This window comes from Panicum virgatum, chromosome 2K (genome assembly GCF_016808335.1).
Source record: "Panicum virgatum strain AP13 chromosome 2K, P.virgatum_v5, whole genome shotgun sequence".
In the NCBI taxonomy this organism is placed as follows: domain Eukaryota; kingdom Viridiplantae; phylum Streptophyta; class Magnoliopsida; order Poales; family Poaceae; genus Panicum; species Panicum virgatum.
This window is the reverse complement of record NC_053137.1, coordinates 3,183,804-3,196,969: the sequence shown is the minus strand read 5'-3', so window position 1 is coordinate 3,196,969 and position 13,166 is coordinate 3,183,804. Positions and strand designations below refer to the sequence as shown.

The 13,166-nt window shown below is 48.0% G+C and overlaps 2 protein-coding genes across 2 annotated transcripts; one reads left to right on the top strand and one right to left on the bottom strand.

Annotated features, from left to right (window-relative positions):
- The first annotated feature begins 2,290 nt into the window (after positions 1-2,290).
- On the top strand, positions 2,291-3,940 carry LOC120659593 (L-type lectin-domain containing receptor kinase SIT2-like). Its single transcript, XM_039937790.1, has one exon. The coding sequence runs from the start codon at positions 2,291-2,293 to the stop codon at positions 3,938-3,940; it is 1,650 nt and encodes a 549-aa protein (XP_039793724.1).
- A 3,027-nt stretch (positions 3,941-6,967) lies between these two features.
- LOC120661235 (homeobox protein rough sheath 1) lies at positions 6,968-12,946 on the bottom strand. The gene is made up of 5 exons (XM_039940000.1): positions 12,325-12,946; positions 12,033-12,143; positions 11,736-11,886; positions 7,674-7,927; positions 6,968-7,527 (listed from the first exon to the last, which is right to left on the bottom strand). The coding sequence occupies exons 1-5, from the start codon at positions 12,637-12,639 to the stop codon at positions 7,321-7,323; spliced, it is 1,038 nt and encodes a 345-aa protein (XP_039795934.1). The 5' UTR covers positions 12,640-12,946; the 3' UTR covers positions 6,968-7,320.
- Between the last annotated feature and the right edge of the window lie 220 nt (positions 12,947-13,166).

Here is a 13,166-nt window from a genome sequence, read left to right as displayed (position 1 = left end):
CAAGCACATTGCTAACAATAGGAGCGTTCTTAACCAGTTCTAGTTCATGCTTGGCCTTAGCGAGCTCATGAGACACGTCAGCAAGCGAAGTCTTAACAATATCTAAGTTCGCAACGTTCTCATCATGCTTGGCACGGAGAGCAACAAGATCGTTCATGTGAGATATGCAGCCAGCGCACTCATCCTCACTAGATTTCTCCCTAGCACAAGCCAGCTCAGCCCTAAGCTTTCTACGCTCTCTAGCTGCTTCCTTAAGCAGCCTCTTCTGGTTGTCGAGAGCGGCGTACAACTCCCTAACCTCTGTATCAAGCAGGTCGATCGTGGAGTTTACCTCTAAATTACTCTCGGATCTAGGAGAAGAGCCGGAGTGCATCGGTGTAGCATGTCCACCTGAAGACGCACGAGCACCATCGGCTTCGCCCGCCATGGTAAAGAAGCTCTTGCGCCGACCGGCCGCCAAGCAAAGGCCGATGAAGCCGGTGGCTTCCTTGTCCCGCTTCTTCTTCTTCTTCTTGTCGTCATCGTCGGAGGTCGGTGAAGAAGAGCGGTCGGTGTCGGAGCTCTTGTCGAGGTCGCTGAGCTGCACCAGGAAGGCCTTCTCCCTCTTCTTGGCCTTGTACTGGAAGCGCTTCTTGAGTGACTCCTTGTCGAAGCGTCCTCCCCGGTCACGACTGCGGTGCTTGTGGCACCGACGCTCCTTGTTGGAGCCTCCCTCATCACGGTCACGGTGGCGGTAGTAGTCGAAGGAGTTGTTCTGGCCACCGCCGGACTTCTTGGGGCAATCGGCGATGAAGTGGTTCAGATCGCCGCAGTTTGTAGCACCCGGTGTTCTTCTTCCTCTACCTATTGTGGTAGATGCGCTGGAACTTGCTGATGAGGAGGCACAAGTCGTCGTCGCCTAGCGTCTCCAGATGCTCATCTGAAACAAAAGGCAAAGAGGCTAGAGAAAAGCCAAGAGCAGAGTTAGCGTTAGAGCTCGATCCACCTGGGCCAGTCACAAGAGCGACGCTCTTGGAAGGAGGGGCACCATTGAGCTTGGCTCGTGTCTGGTTATCCACCTCCGTGGCCTTGAGCTTGCTGAAAAGCTCGTTCACCGTCAGAGTCTCATAGCCAGCAGACTCAATGAAGGGGTTCACCTTGAGATCTCACACAGAGCGATCAAGTGCGTAAAGCAACTTAAGTGCGTAAAGAAACACACCAAAAGAGGAGAATTGAACCCAAAAACACAAGAGAGAAGGGGAGGACGAGATGCTCAGCACACACAAGTGAATCACAAACAAATTTCATCCATTAATTCTCAGAGGAATTCACCTATACAACAGCTAGAGCCATCCGCCCATCATCCACCCACTAGATTGGAGAGAATAGCTATAATCTAAACTCTCGTTGCGTTGGAGTCCTTGGCCCTAACCTAGAGCAGGGGCAGGGAGAAAGAAAAACGAAGAGAAAACAAAAGCCTCAAGAGACTCAACTAGCCACGGGCTGGTGGGGGTATTTATACCCGGCTGCTGCGGCCAGACCGGTCCAGGGGACCGGTCAGACTGGTCGGGTCAGCAGCACCCCGCTGTACAGCCTCGATCGACGGCGGAGCTTCTTTCTTCGACTCGAAGTCTTTGCTGTGATGCCGCCACGTCGACGAAGATCCGGTCCGCGGTTTTGGAGGGTCCGCGAAACCCGGGTAGGTGGCCAGTTTTGAGAAAACCGCCAAAACCTCACGCGCGGGAAGATTCCCGCCTCCACCCTGTGGCCCTAGACGCCGTTCCCGCCTCGGCCTCCTAACGGCCCTAGACGCCGCCCGACGCCCGTCACCTCCTCGCCCGCAGCGAGGCCCTAGATGCCGTCGAAGCCCGTCGCCTCCGTCAGTCCCGAGACCGACGCCCGTGCCTCCACGACTTGGCGTCTTCAAATGCCGTCCGCCTCCTTGGTTTTGTGGCGCAAACCAAGAAACCCACCATCCGTCGCCGCTTGCGCCCTCGATCTAGGAGTGGATGCCACAGCTGCCGCCCGGGTCGAGCTCCTCCGCGGCAACTCTCCGTCGACACTCGACGCCCGTGTACCTGCAATCCAAAGACCAAGCGCACGATCACACAGCACGGTTGACAATTCACTCATCATAAGCAGGATAGAGTACTCAACATTCCTCAAGCCTGTCCAGCGCGCTGACGGACCAGTACTTTTTTTTAGATAAAGGATAACAATCTGGACTCTCTATGACGAGGCATACACAGCCAAAACAGAAACTAAAGACAAAAAAAAAACTTTAGTACAGGAAGACGCCCAGGACCAGTACATGGGGCTCACCAACGCCCAGGACGACGGCAACGAGGCCAACCACATGTTCGCCGTCGAGCTCGACACCGTGCAGAACATCGAGTTCCACGACATCGACGCCAACCATGTCGGCATCGACATCAACAGCCTCAGCTCCGTGCTATCCAATGCGATAGGCTACTACCACGACAGCAATGGCAGCTTCCAAAATCTAAGCCTCATCAGCCGTGAAGCTATGCAGGTTTGGGTGGACTACGATGGAGTGGCCACGCGGATCAACGTGACCATTCCTCCCCTCGCAACGGTTAAACCCAACAAGTCATTGCTCTCTACCATCTACAACCTGTCAACCGTGCTAGCAGAGCCGTCGTACATCGGCTTCTCATCGGCGACCGGACCGGGGAATTCACGGCACTATGTTCTCGGCTGGAGCTTTGGCATGAACAGGCCTGCTCCAGTGATCGACGTCACCAAGTTGCCGAAGCTTCCCCAATTGGGCTCCAAGAAGCCTCGCTCAAAGGTGTTGGAGATCACCCTGCCAATTGCGAGTGCAGCACTCGTTCTCACAGCGGGCATTGTCTTGATTCTACTTGTGCGAAGGCGATTGCGGTACACTGAGCTGCGGGAAGACTGGGAGAGCGAGTTTGGACCACACCGGTTCGCGTACAAAGATCTGTTCCATGCCACAGAAGGGTTTAAGGACAAGCACTTGCTTGGTGCAGGAGGCTTTGGCATGGTATACAGGGGAGAGCTTCAAAAGTCCAGAGTGGGAGTGGCTGTGAAGAAGGTGTCCCATGGGTCAAAGCAAGGGATGAAAGAGTTCATCGCCGAGATTGTAAGCATCGGCCGCATCAGGCACCGTAACCTTGTGCAGCTACTTGGCTATTGCCGCCGCAAAGATGAGCTCATTCTAGTATATGACTACATGCCCAATGGCATCCTCGACAAGTACCTATACAGCCAAGAAGATGACGACCCAACCTTGGATTGGGCTCAAAGATTTCATATAATCAAAGGAGTTGCTTCAGGCTTACACTATCTGCACGAGAGGTGGGAGAAAGTCGTAATCCACCAAGACATCAAGACTAGCAATGTGCTGCTTGACAAGGAAATGAATGGCCGACTCGGTGACTTTGGCCTCGCAAAGCTATTCGAGCATGGTGCCAATCCACAAACCACTCGTGTGGTTGGCACCACGGGGTACCTAGCACCGGAGCTGGTCCGGACGGGCAAGGCGACCGCTCTGACCGATGTTTTCCCCTTCGGCACCTTCATGCTTGAGGTCACATGTGGGCAGAGACCCATCAAGCAGGACGAGCAAGGCAACCAGTTCTTGCTGGTCGACTGGGTGCTCCAGCATTGGCACGGTGAATCGCTCCTCGAGGCCTTGGACCCAAGGCTGGGAGGCGAGTTCAGCTCTGACGAGGTGCGGCTTGTGCTTCAGATAGGATTGTTGTGTGCGCACCCGTCTGCCACTGCAAGGCCCAGCATGCAGCAAGTCTTGCAGTATCTTGATGGGGAGATGCCACTCCCGGAGATGACCCGAGCGGACCTGAGCTTCAACATGCTGGCTCTCCTGCAAAGGAAAGGGTTAAACGTCATGTCATGCTCGTGCTCGTCAACGATGGTGAGCGTGGGCACCATATCCGACCTATCAGGAGGAAGATGACGCTGATGTGGTTTGACTTGGTTACTACTACGACATCATGGGTGTTGCTTGAATCCTTACTCTTCCTTTTATAGACTAATGGAATGTTGTGTGCAGATCTAGAGAGATCAAGGAGGTCTAGGAATTTTGAATTTTGAAGTCCTGAATAAAAGTCTCTTAAGTAGATGACTTTTCAAGCTTATTAATGAAGACGGAATCTAGTAACAAATCCTTAAAAAGAAATACCTAGGGCTCCAAAATGTTTGCACAACGTTTGTGTATTTCTGGTCTGGGTTAATGGATGTCAAAAATGATTTTCTTAACTACGGAACATTTAAGGTTCAAAATGGGGAACAAATCAGGTTCGGGAAGACATATGGCTAGGGAGTAGGGAGCACTAGTCTTAAAAATCAATACCCAACACTTTACAGTCTGGCAATTAGAAAGCATGACACAATAAAAAAAGTTATGTCTTCAACTCCTCTTAATGTTTCTTTTTGGAGAGCTCTAAGGAGAAACAATCTTGTGAATTGGCATGAGTTGGTAATAAAGGTAGCATGTGTTCAACTTGTGGACCAACCAGACATGTTCATATGATCCTTGCAAAAAAATGGAATATTCTCTATTCAACCAATGTATAAAGAAATACTAAATGAAAGGGTTATTCCATTTAACAAATCTTTATGGAAATTAAAACTCCCCTTAAAAGTAAAAGTCTTTCAACGGTTCCTTCACCAAGGGGTTATTCTAAGTAAAAAATAAGATGAAGTTGGCATGGGAATGAGAAATGTTGCTATTGTAGTAATAATGAAACTATACAACATCTCTTTGTTGAGTGCCATATGGCTAGATTAATTTAGAGAATAATCCATACCACCTTTGGTCTACAAAAACCAAACAATAACATTCATATGTTTAAGACTTGGCTACAAGAGATTAGGTGGAAGGAAAAGAATTTAATACTTACTAGTGTAAGTGCTGTTTATGGGACCATGTGGCTAATTATAAACGATATTATTTTTGATAAAGTGAATCCACAAATTTGTTTAGACACATTGGATAAGATTTTGGGCTTTGCTCGAGAAAGAGGAGGGCAGAAAAGCTATATCATAGACTTGTCGAGTGTTGGGCAAAATACACCCAGCAAGGGCTTGCTTTGGGCCGTATCCTTGATAAGAGAAAGGGCTTGCTCTGGGCCGTATCCTTGAGTTTGGGCCGATTGCAGGCCTCATCTAACTTTTTTTAGCAAGGCCTTCAGCCCACCCAGCAGCCACCAGCTGACGGCCCAAACCCTCTCAAAAAAAAAAGCTGACAGCCCAAACGGCTTCAAGGATTTCATCGTTTGGCATTTGCACCTGATGACACCAAACAATTGCCAGTGTTCAGTTCAGTTTCCTGGTCTGGATACAATGTTCAGGATTCAGAGCTATGTTGTGGAGCAATCTGCTTCCAGTCTTCCACCGTGATCGGCAAAATGGACCGAGCTGACGACGACGACGACCGTCGAGAGGGCTGTCGTGCGTGCCTATGGCTGACGGCTGCCACCTCCTGTTGCTTCGCTAATGTGCAGTCTGTGAGGATTGCTTCTGCCGCGTGCTCGACCGGACATCCATCCAACGTGCCTAATTACGCATCGAATCATATCCTGGTGGCTCTCTACTCTGCTCACTAAGATCTCGAGACGTGATTATTGCACTCTCTGCTGCCAAGCCATTGCTGGCGCTGTCCATGAGCAGCGATCGATAGCAGACCCACCCATCAGATCAGACACACACACCCAACTTGCGTCGCCATGACCTAATCAGACCACATAATTATTAATGGCACCCAGATTGAGATAATCCGCCACAAAAACAGTAGTAAGATTTGGCCTTGACAGCGTGCAGTCAGTATCAGGCATATTTGTGGTGCTCCGACACGACGGCCCGTCCAACTCCTCTCCAGCTCTGTCTGCCCCTCGATGGATATGTGCACGGCTTCCCTTGTGCCTGCCGGTCACAGCAGCCAGCTCACTCACCCTCAACCTGCCCGTAGCTTTCTGCTGTTCGATCGATCGGCCACGCGCGTACGATGAACGGCGACTCGCCAGCCAACGGGGAGCATCGTCTAATCTTTATCTGGATACTGCCGTCGCCAATCTCGCGGCTCTGTCCCCAGCCGTGAGGTTGATTTCAGCTTCAGATGTGTCCTTTTACAGTATGTTTCAACCGTCAGTTGTTGGGGAACACACGAGCCTTTCAACAGTGCAGGAATAGAGATCGTAGTGGATCCTTTTTACAGTTCCCAGTCCTGATCAAGGTCTCGCTTTTCGGCTGGCAGAGAGCAAATTTTGCGTCGATGCTCTTGCTTGTCGATCGTGGGGGTTGTTGGAACATGCTTGTCCATTGTAGGCAGGCACTACACTCCTGTGTTATTGTCACCAAGTACAGCTGGTACTGTCATGCAGCAGTAACCGAGGCAGCCAGTACAGCAGCACCCACTGGTTCATGATAACGAGATAGTAGATGTATATCTGCCGAGATCAGATGTTGAGATGGATCGTTAGGTCGATGGGCACTGCGACAGTGGAATGATTCTCTGGGCAATACGCTGCAATAATGCCAGTGATTGCTGGGAGGGGATTTCAGAGGAAGGGGCACTGTTCCTGCGGAATCTTGTGCATGCTCGCCATGATCATTGATATGCCACTGTTCAATCTGGTTGCAGAGGTACTGCCTGCCATGGACATGTAACATGTTCCCTCCCTGGTTAGGTTAGACTTCAGAGGCTACTAGCTTTTCAAATCTATTTGCACCCATGCCTCCTTGCCCAAAAGGATAAACCGCTTTTAACAGCGGGGCCGCTTTATGTCTTATTTTGGGGTTTTTTAACGCATTGGAATATATTTCTTCAACTTTAGTAACCACTTCTAAACTGACGAAGAAATGAAGACCATTACTTGTCTGAACGTTATCAGGTCAACGAGACAGACTTGGCCGTTCAAATTAAACTGCATCCACGACTTTGTGCATCATAAAATTCATCAAATATTTAAAGGGCAGATCGAGATGTGAAATGATCTGCAGTTCATTTTAACCATCTTTTTGATTCAGACAGGCCAACCTGGACATGTTTCACCAATCTGAATCGTACAAATCATACAAATAGGCGACTGCCGAATTAACTACCAGGGTACTTACATGGACATTCATCAAGTTCAAAATACACCTAAATTACAAGCCGTCCAGCGGAAATTAACAATATTACAGGAGAACTACAAGCCATAAACACTAGTGCGAGCCCTTGGGACGAATCAGCGGAAACGGTAACAAAAAAATTCCATAACAATGTCCTTGCATCGCAACGCATCCTGGTATACAGAAGAAATATCCCCACGATCTGATCAAATGGTCCGCTGCAATTCACGAACCAAGGCGGTACATGCCATCAGCCATGAACGGGCCATCCAAGTAGAGCGCAGCGGCGTTCTGCGGGTGAAAGCCTTCCATCATCACGAAAGGCATGTCCTCCGAGGGCTTCCAGTGCCGTTTCCTCTGGTTGATGAACCAGTTGTTGATCTGCTTCTGGTCTAGGCCCGTCGACTCTGCGAGTGCAATCTTCTCCGTCTCCTACTCACAACATCAACATTTGGTTAGTGAAATTGGGATGTTGCTTTAGTTTATGATTCTATTCTACTAGTATTTCAAAATCTAAATGAGGAAGGTACTACTGTCATAGTTGTACAAAGAGCTTCATGATAGCAGAGTTATCTTACTGAAGGGTAAGGCCACTTGTAATGCAGCTCCCACCAGTGTAACAGCTTCTGCCTGGCCTCCTTTGGGAGCTTCCCTTTCTTCTTTTTCTTGGAGAACTCTTGCCTGAGGCTGCTCAAATAGCCACTGTATTTCTTCAGGAGCTGGTACTTGAGCTCCTTATCCTCTGCTCGGGGATCAATCTCAGGTGGCTCATTCTCACGGCCACTTGCATCCATGTCATCTTCAGAAGAACCAACCCCTTCTGATTTACCATCTGCAGACAAAACTAGTTATGGTAAGGCCACATGTTTTGTCAGTCAGAGCTTTAGTCTGTCCAAAGTTCAAAGTATTTCAGTTTCGACCATGCTGGATGGCTACCCATCAAGTGGACACATCAGAAAGCCCATGACCGTGTGTAAAGAATTCTATCTGTTTTGGAATGCAGGGGTAGGTCAAACAGTGGAATTTGGAACAGCAGTCGTGTGGCTACAGTAACAATTAGTAGAATATGGCCAATGCAAGTGGTAAGATAATGGGTTTTTAACATATAATTGCAATACTAAAATAAACAAGAACAAATGAATTGAAAAATGCAAAGACCACTACTTTGTCTCATGTCAGGTGGAACCAATATGAACATGCTCAATCTCGGTACAAGATACACTACTTAAAACTCACAAACCTCGTCATTACTTTGTTATAGAAAAACTAAAAAAGGGAATACTCAGAAAGCTATATGGGAGCAAATTAAAATAGCAAGGACTAGTAAAAAAAATCTCAAGAATAGTAAAACCTTTATGCAAAAAAATTGCATGAAACTTGGTGCAAGGAAAATTTGTTCTGATTTAGGTCAAAAACATCATAGAAATAAGTAAATGAATTTATAAATAAATAAAAGGCAGCTTTTCTTAGGTAAAAACATAAAGGTATTGGAGCAAGAATGTATCATGATCAAGAAGAGGAATACTTTGTAAACAGAAATGGAAAAAAAAAGAAATGATGATACAATATCATTCACCACACAACAAGAATCATTGCATTGTTGCATGTATTAATCCTTGTCCGTGACTAGCATAATTAAATAATATTGTTAGATGATGGATAAAAGTATTCAAATCTGCAGTGTTCGTGAATAATGATGATGAAAAACAAATAAAGATATATATGGCCATAAATTCAGTTCAGATGGTCAGGGAAAATAGTGGATCCGCTAATAACAAAGGGTACAGTCAAAAGTCTCACATAAACTGTTGGCCAGGAGGCGGATGGAATCATATGAGTACCTATAATCTACATGATATTGGAGTAAGAAAGGTCATGCATCCTTTTTCCATAAGTTATATCATGAACAAGAAAAGAAATATTTACAGAAAAAGAACCCATGTGATTATTCAACAAGCATGGAGTACAAGAATATTCCTGTAGGTTTTGTAAAATTAACTGTGGTTCTGCCACACATTTTCTCAACATTCATGGTCTTCTATATCCAAATCAGAATGTTTTCTAAATGGTTGCCGCAAAAAATATTTTCTAAATGCATCACAATAATTATAAAATCTGAGTTAGCATTAACATTTTATACATGGCGTTTAGGCCAACAGAGAAATAACATGGGCAGTACCTATCCACCAATTAAATGAGTTCAGATAAACTATTAGCATCTTATTTCAGAATTAAGATGAGTGAGGAGCATGTCATAATAAGATATAGAGAACATGGCTTATTATCCTCTGATAAAATGGCAGTGAAACTTCGCTTATTATCCTCTGACAAATAAGGCCCATATGCTTTATGGCCTATCGGCATTCTTAAGATATTTATTAGATGTTAATCCCAATAAAAAAAAGAGAATGGTAGATGCACGCTTGCTAATTTTGTAGCGCGGGTCAGGATGACCAATAGCTTTAGGCTTCACGAAGCACGCAAATAATTATTTAGCATAACTGTTTTAGAACATGGAATGATTCAGGGTTTGGGCATCAGAAGACAAATACTTACGGCATTTTTTAACAGAGCAGCTAATACATGGTCTTGTGGATGAGCGGAAATGATCAATTGTGACAAGAGCCAAGACTACATTCATATAAAAATGACCCTCCATGTGGGTATGGAATTTTTCAGACACAGCATTGGTGACTTTCCAACTTTTGGATAAAGTGAAACATTTGTAGATCAGCATACGGATCTGATATCTGCTGTTTTATTGATAACTGGTAAGATGAAAAGAAATAGTGTAAAAGCTGGCACTTCATGGAAGATTTGGGACATTCTGATTCCAGTATCAAAATACTGACTACATGAATCTGAACAGAAGATATACTTGGCCATGCGCCCTGAGCTATTTTTAATCAACATTTAATAAAAAAATAAATTACTGAGTTCTAGCTAGATATCTGGATCTGTCGCATGAAAATAATCTTGATTCATTTTGCTGCTGAAAAGATCGAGCAAAATCAAATTATCACCTGCTAGGAGCTTTTTTTAAAAAACATACTACTGTAATAAGAAATAGTCAAAGCTGTATTTGGAATGGAGTGTCTATATACCCTAGCTCACAGGCCCCAGCTAACACCAACTATACAAAGCTAATTAATCTACTCATAAAACAAGCTCCAGCAGTGATTAATTCACTACCTCGATTCATGGATCAAATGCAGAAATCTTAGGTTGAATACAAACAAAACCTACACTAGCTAGACTACATTTCACTATACAAATTCGCGTGAAAACCAAACGACCGACACAATCACACAGAACAGAGTGAATAGAACTTAATTCAGAGTTGGGGATTCACTTACAGCTATTTTAGAACCAGCGGTGATAGGGTGTTTGGATTAACCTATTGTGCATAGTGTTCTGATGTTGGAAATATCTGAACTTGCACAACAACCTTACAAGACGCCTAAATCAGCCTAGCCGTACTCCACATACAGCACGGTAGAGCCATGCATGTACAGCGCGCACAGTAGAGCGTAGAACAGTAGCACAGATCTGCCCCAGGCGCTGCAGGTGTAGGACCTTGTTCTACACAAATCTGCATAGGCACTGTAGCTGCACGTCCAACTTCGAAAAACAGGCCGGCAGCACCCCCCGGAAGACACGAACGGCGCCACGCTTGTGCTGTGCTGCTGCAGCTACTGCAATTAAACCCAACACGATTGCGTACCGTTCGTCCAGGCCAGGGCAGAGTACTGCTGCTAAATAATATCGCTACAGTGGTAGCATAGCAGGTATGTTGTCCAGACAGGTGGAGAATTGGTTTGGTTTTGTCAGGTCGGGTTAATTAGGCGGCCATGAGGCATTAACTCATGACACCATTTCCCAATGCATCTCTGATGATCTCTCCCTAAACTAGAGCTGCAAGAAAAGAAGAGACGGGAGAGATGGTAGCGGCTAGCTCCTACACAAGAAGGCAAATGATTTGAGGCCGCATCTACAGAGATGTGCATACGGTTCTGGAGATGAAACAGATGGGTTCGCCTGCCTTGGAACCCTAAGGAAAAACAAGCAAGCTTCCAGTCACTTGTCAACTGTCATGTACCAGCATCCTTTATTAGCTGAGAGCTTCTTAATCTAAAATTATTAGCTGAGAGCTTAGCACAGCTCGTGCTGGATCTATCCATCAGGCAATAAGATAATGCGAGCAGAGGCAGCATCAGAGCACTGAACGAATAAAGAATGGCGAGGAGCGAGAGGAGGCCTGGCCACGCGACACGGCTGCTCACTGTGCCCTCCATGCCAACCAAAAGCTAGCCAGTTTACGTGCGACTTAATGATTAACCCACCGCTAATCCCCTCGCTATTTTTTTATCATTAGCGCATGCAGAGCCTTGGCTTCCGCTTCATCTATCCTACAACTGATTTATTAATTATTTAATTATCTGTGGATTAAAGTAATCCAGGCTAGCTAGCTCACAATGGCAATGATCCAGAGCAACCACCCCCACTATCCACTACAGCCATTCCCAATGCGGTAAGCCGATGGCACATATGGTAATAAAAAAAACATGAAGCCGCCGTACGACCGACCATGTACGAGAGAGAAGGAGAAGCTGTTGCAGCAGCAGTTTCTTTCTCATTACCGGCGAGCGAGAGGCGCGCGGCGGAGGAGCCGCCGGCGGCGCCGGCGATGGAGTCGAGCTGCGCCTCCACCCGCTTGAGGAACTCCATGGCCTCGTCGATCGGCCGGGTCAGCTCCTCCCGGTACTTCACCAGCATGTTGCAGTAGGCCTCCTGCGCCATGGAATCGTGCGGGAGGAATCAAAGAAGAAGCCAGATTATATATAGTAACACGCGGTTTAGTGGTGGTTGCAGATCGAAACGGAAATTTAAGGGCGAGTGAGATTATGCAGCAGTCACTGTTGATGAGGACGACGAACCATGAACTGGTCGAGCTCCGGGTCGCGCGGCTCGTGGCGGCCCGGCGGCCGGGCGTCCAGCTTCGCGGCCATGGCCGTCAGCCTCTCCAGCACGTCCGGCGGCGCGCCCACCTGCGGCGCGTCATTTCATAGGCATACAGGTGAGTGAGACACAGGCGGCACAGGTTAGAACAGAACACGGCATCAAATTAAGCAAATCATGCTTGGCACATCGAGGAAAAGCTGCGATTTCGACGGGGAGCATGCGGCGAGATGCCGTGCCGTGATGTGTGCAAGCAAGCAAGCGGCCTACTTTTTGGCAGTCGAGGTAGGCGGCGAGGAGCGCCGAGTACTGCGGGTGCGCCACGATCTTGGCCTTGATGGCGTCGGCCTCCGCCGGCGAGATCTCGGCGGCGTGCTGCTTGCCGTACGGCGGCTGCGACGACGACGACGGCCCGGCGGCCGCCTGGTGCAGGAGCGCGAGCGGCGCGCCGTAGTACGCCGGGCCCGCCGTCGACAGCGGCAGCTGCAGGAAGGAGGAGGACGCCACCGCTTTGGCGGGGTTGGAGTTGGAGCCCCCGCTGCTGCTCCCGCCTCCGACCCCGAGATTCCCGAAGCCCTGATCCATGGAACCGAACCCTAGCTAGCGACCCAGCCAGGAGAGAGAAATCGACCGCGCGTAGGAGTTTACGCAGCTCGATGAGGCCAGGAAGAGCGGGTAGCTTCTCTCTCCCACTCTCTACGGAGCACTAATGGCGGCGGCCGTAGAGAGTACCCACTGTTGAAGGAGCAGAGAGAGGGGGGCGGGCCGGCTAGATATTAATGGGGCGGAGGAGTGGGGATCGGAGGGAGGAGAAGGGAAGGGAAGGGAAGGGTAGGGAAGGGAAAGGTTTGCGCGCAGGCTGTGTGGTGTGGATGGCTGGTGGCGATCCCTTTTCTCGCGTTGGCGTCAAATCTCACTGGAGAAGAGGACCGCCGGCCCGGGGAGACGTACCCGTACATGTACATGTACACCTACATAGCTAGAGCTGCCATTGGCTGAGACGGAAGCGCCTCCATGGGCACTGTCACATGCTACCTCCATGGCTAGCTAGGTTAACTAGTAGTAGCTCCAAAGATAATAATCTTGACTGAAGTGAACATTTGTACGTGTGT

Excerpts from the sequence above, each read along its gene's own strand:
- LOC120659593 (XM_039937790.1), top strand. The coding sequence starts at position 2,291 with ATGGGGCTCACCAACGCCCAGGACGACGGCAACGAGGCCAACCACATG.
- LOC120661235 (XM_039940000.1), bottom strand. The coding sequence starts at position 12,639 with ATGGATCAGGGCTTCGGGAATCTCGGGGTCGGAGGCGGGAGCAGCAGC. Across the intron at positions 7,928-11,735 it reads CGCGCGCCTCTCGCTCGCCG|ATGGTAAATCAGAAGGGGTT; the intron begins GTAATGAGAAAG and ends TTTTGTCTGCAG. Across the intron at positions 7,528-7,673 it reads ACAAGTGGCCTTACCCTTCA|GAGACGGAGAAGATTGCACT; the intron begins GTAAGATAACTC and ends TGTTGTGAGTAG.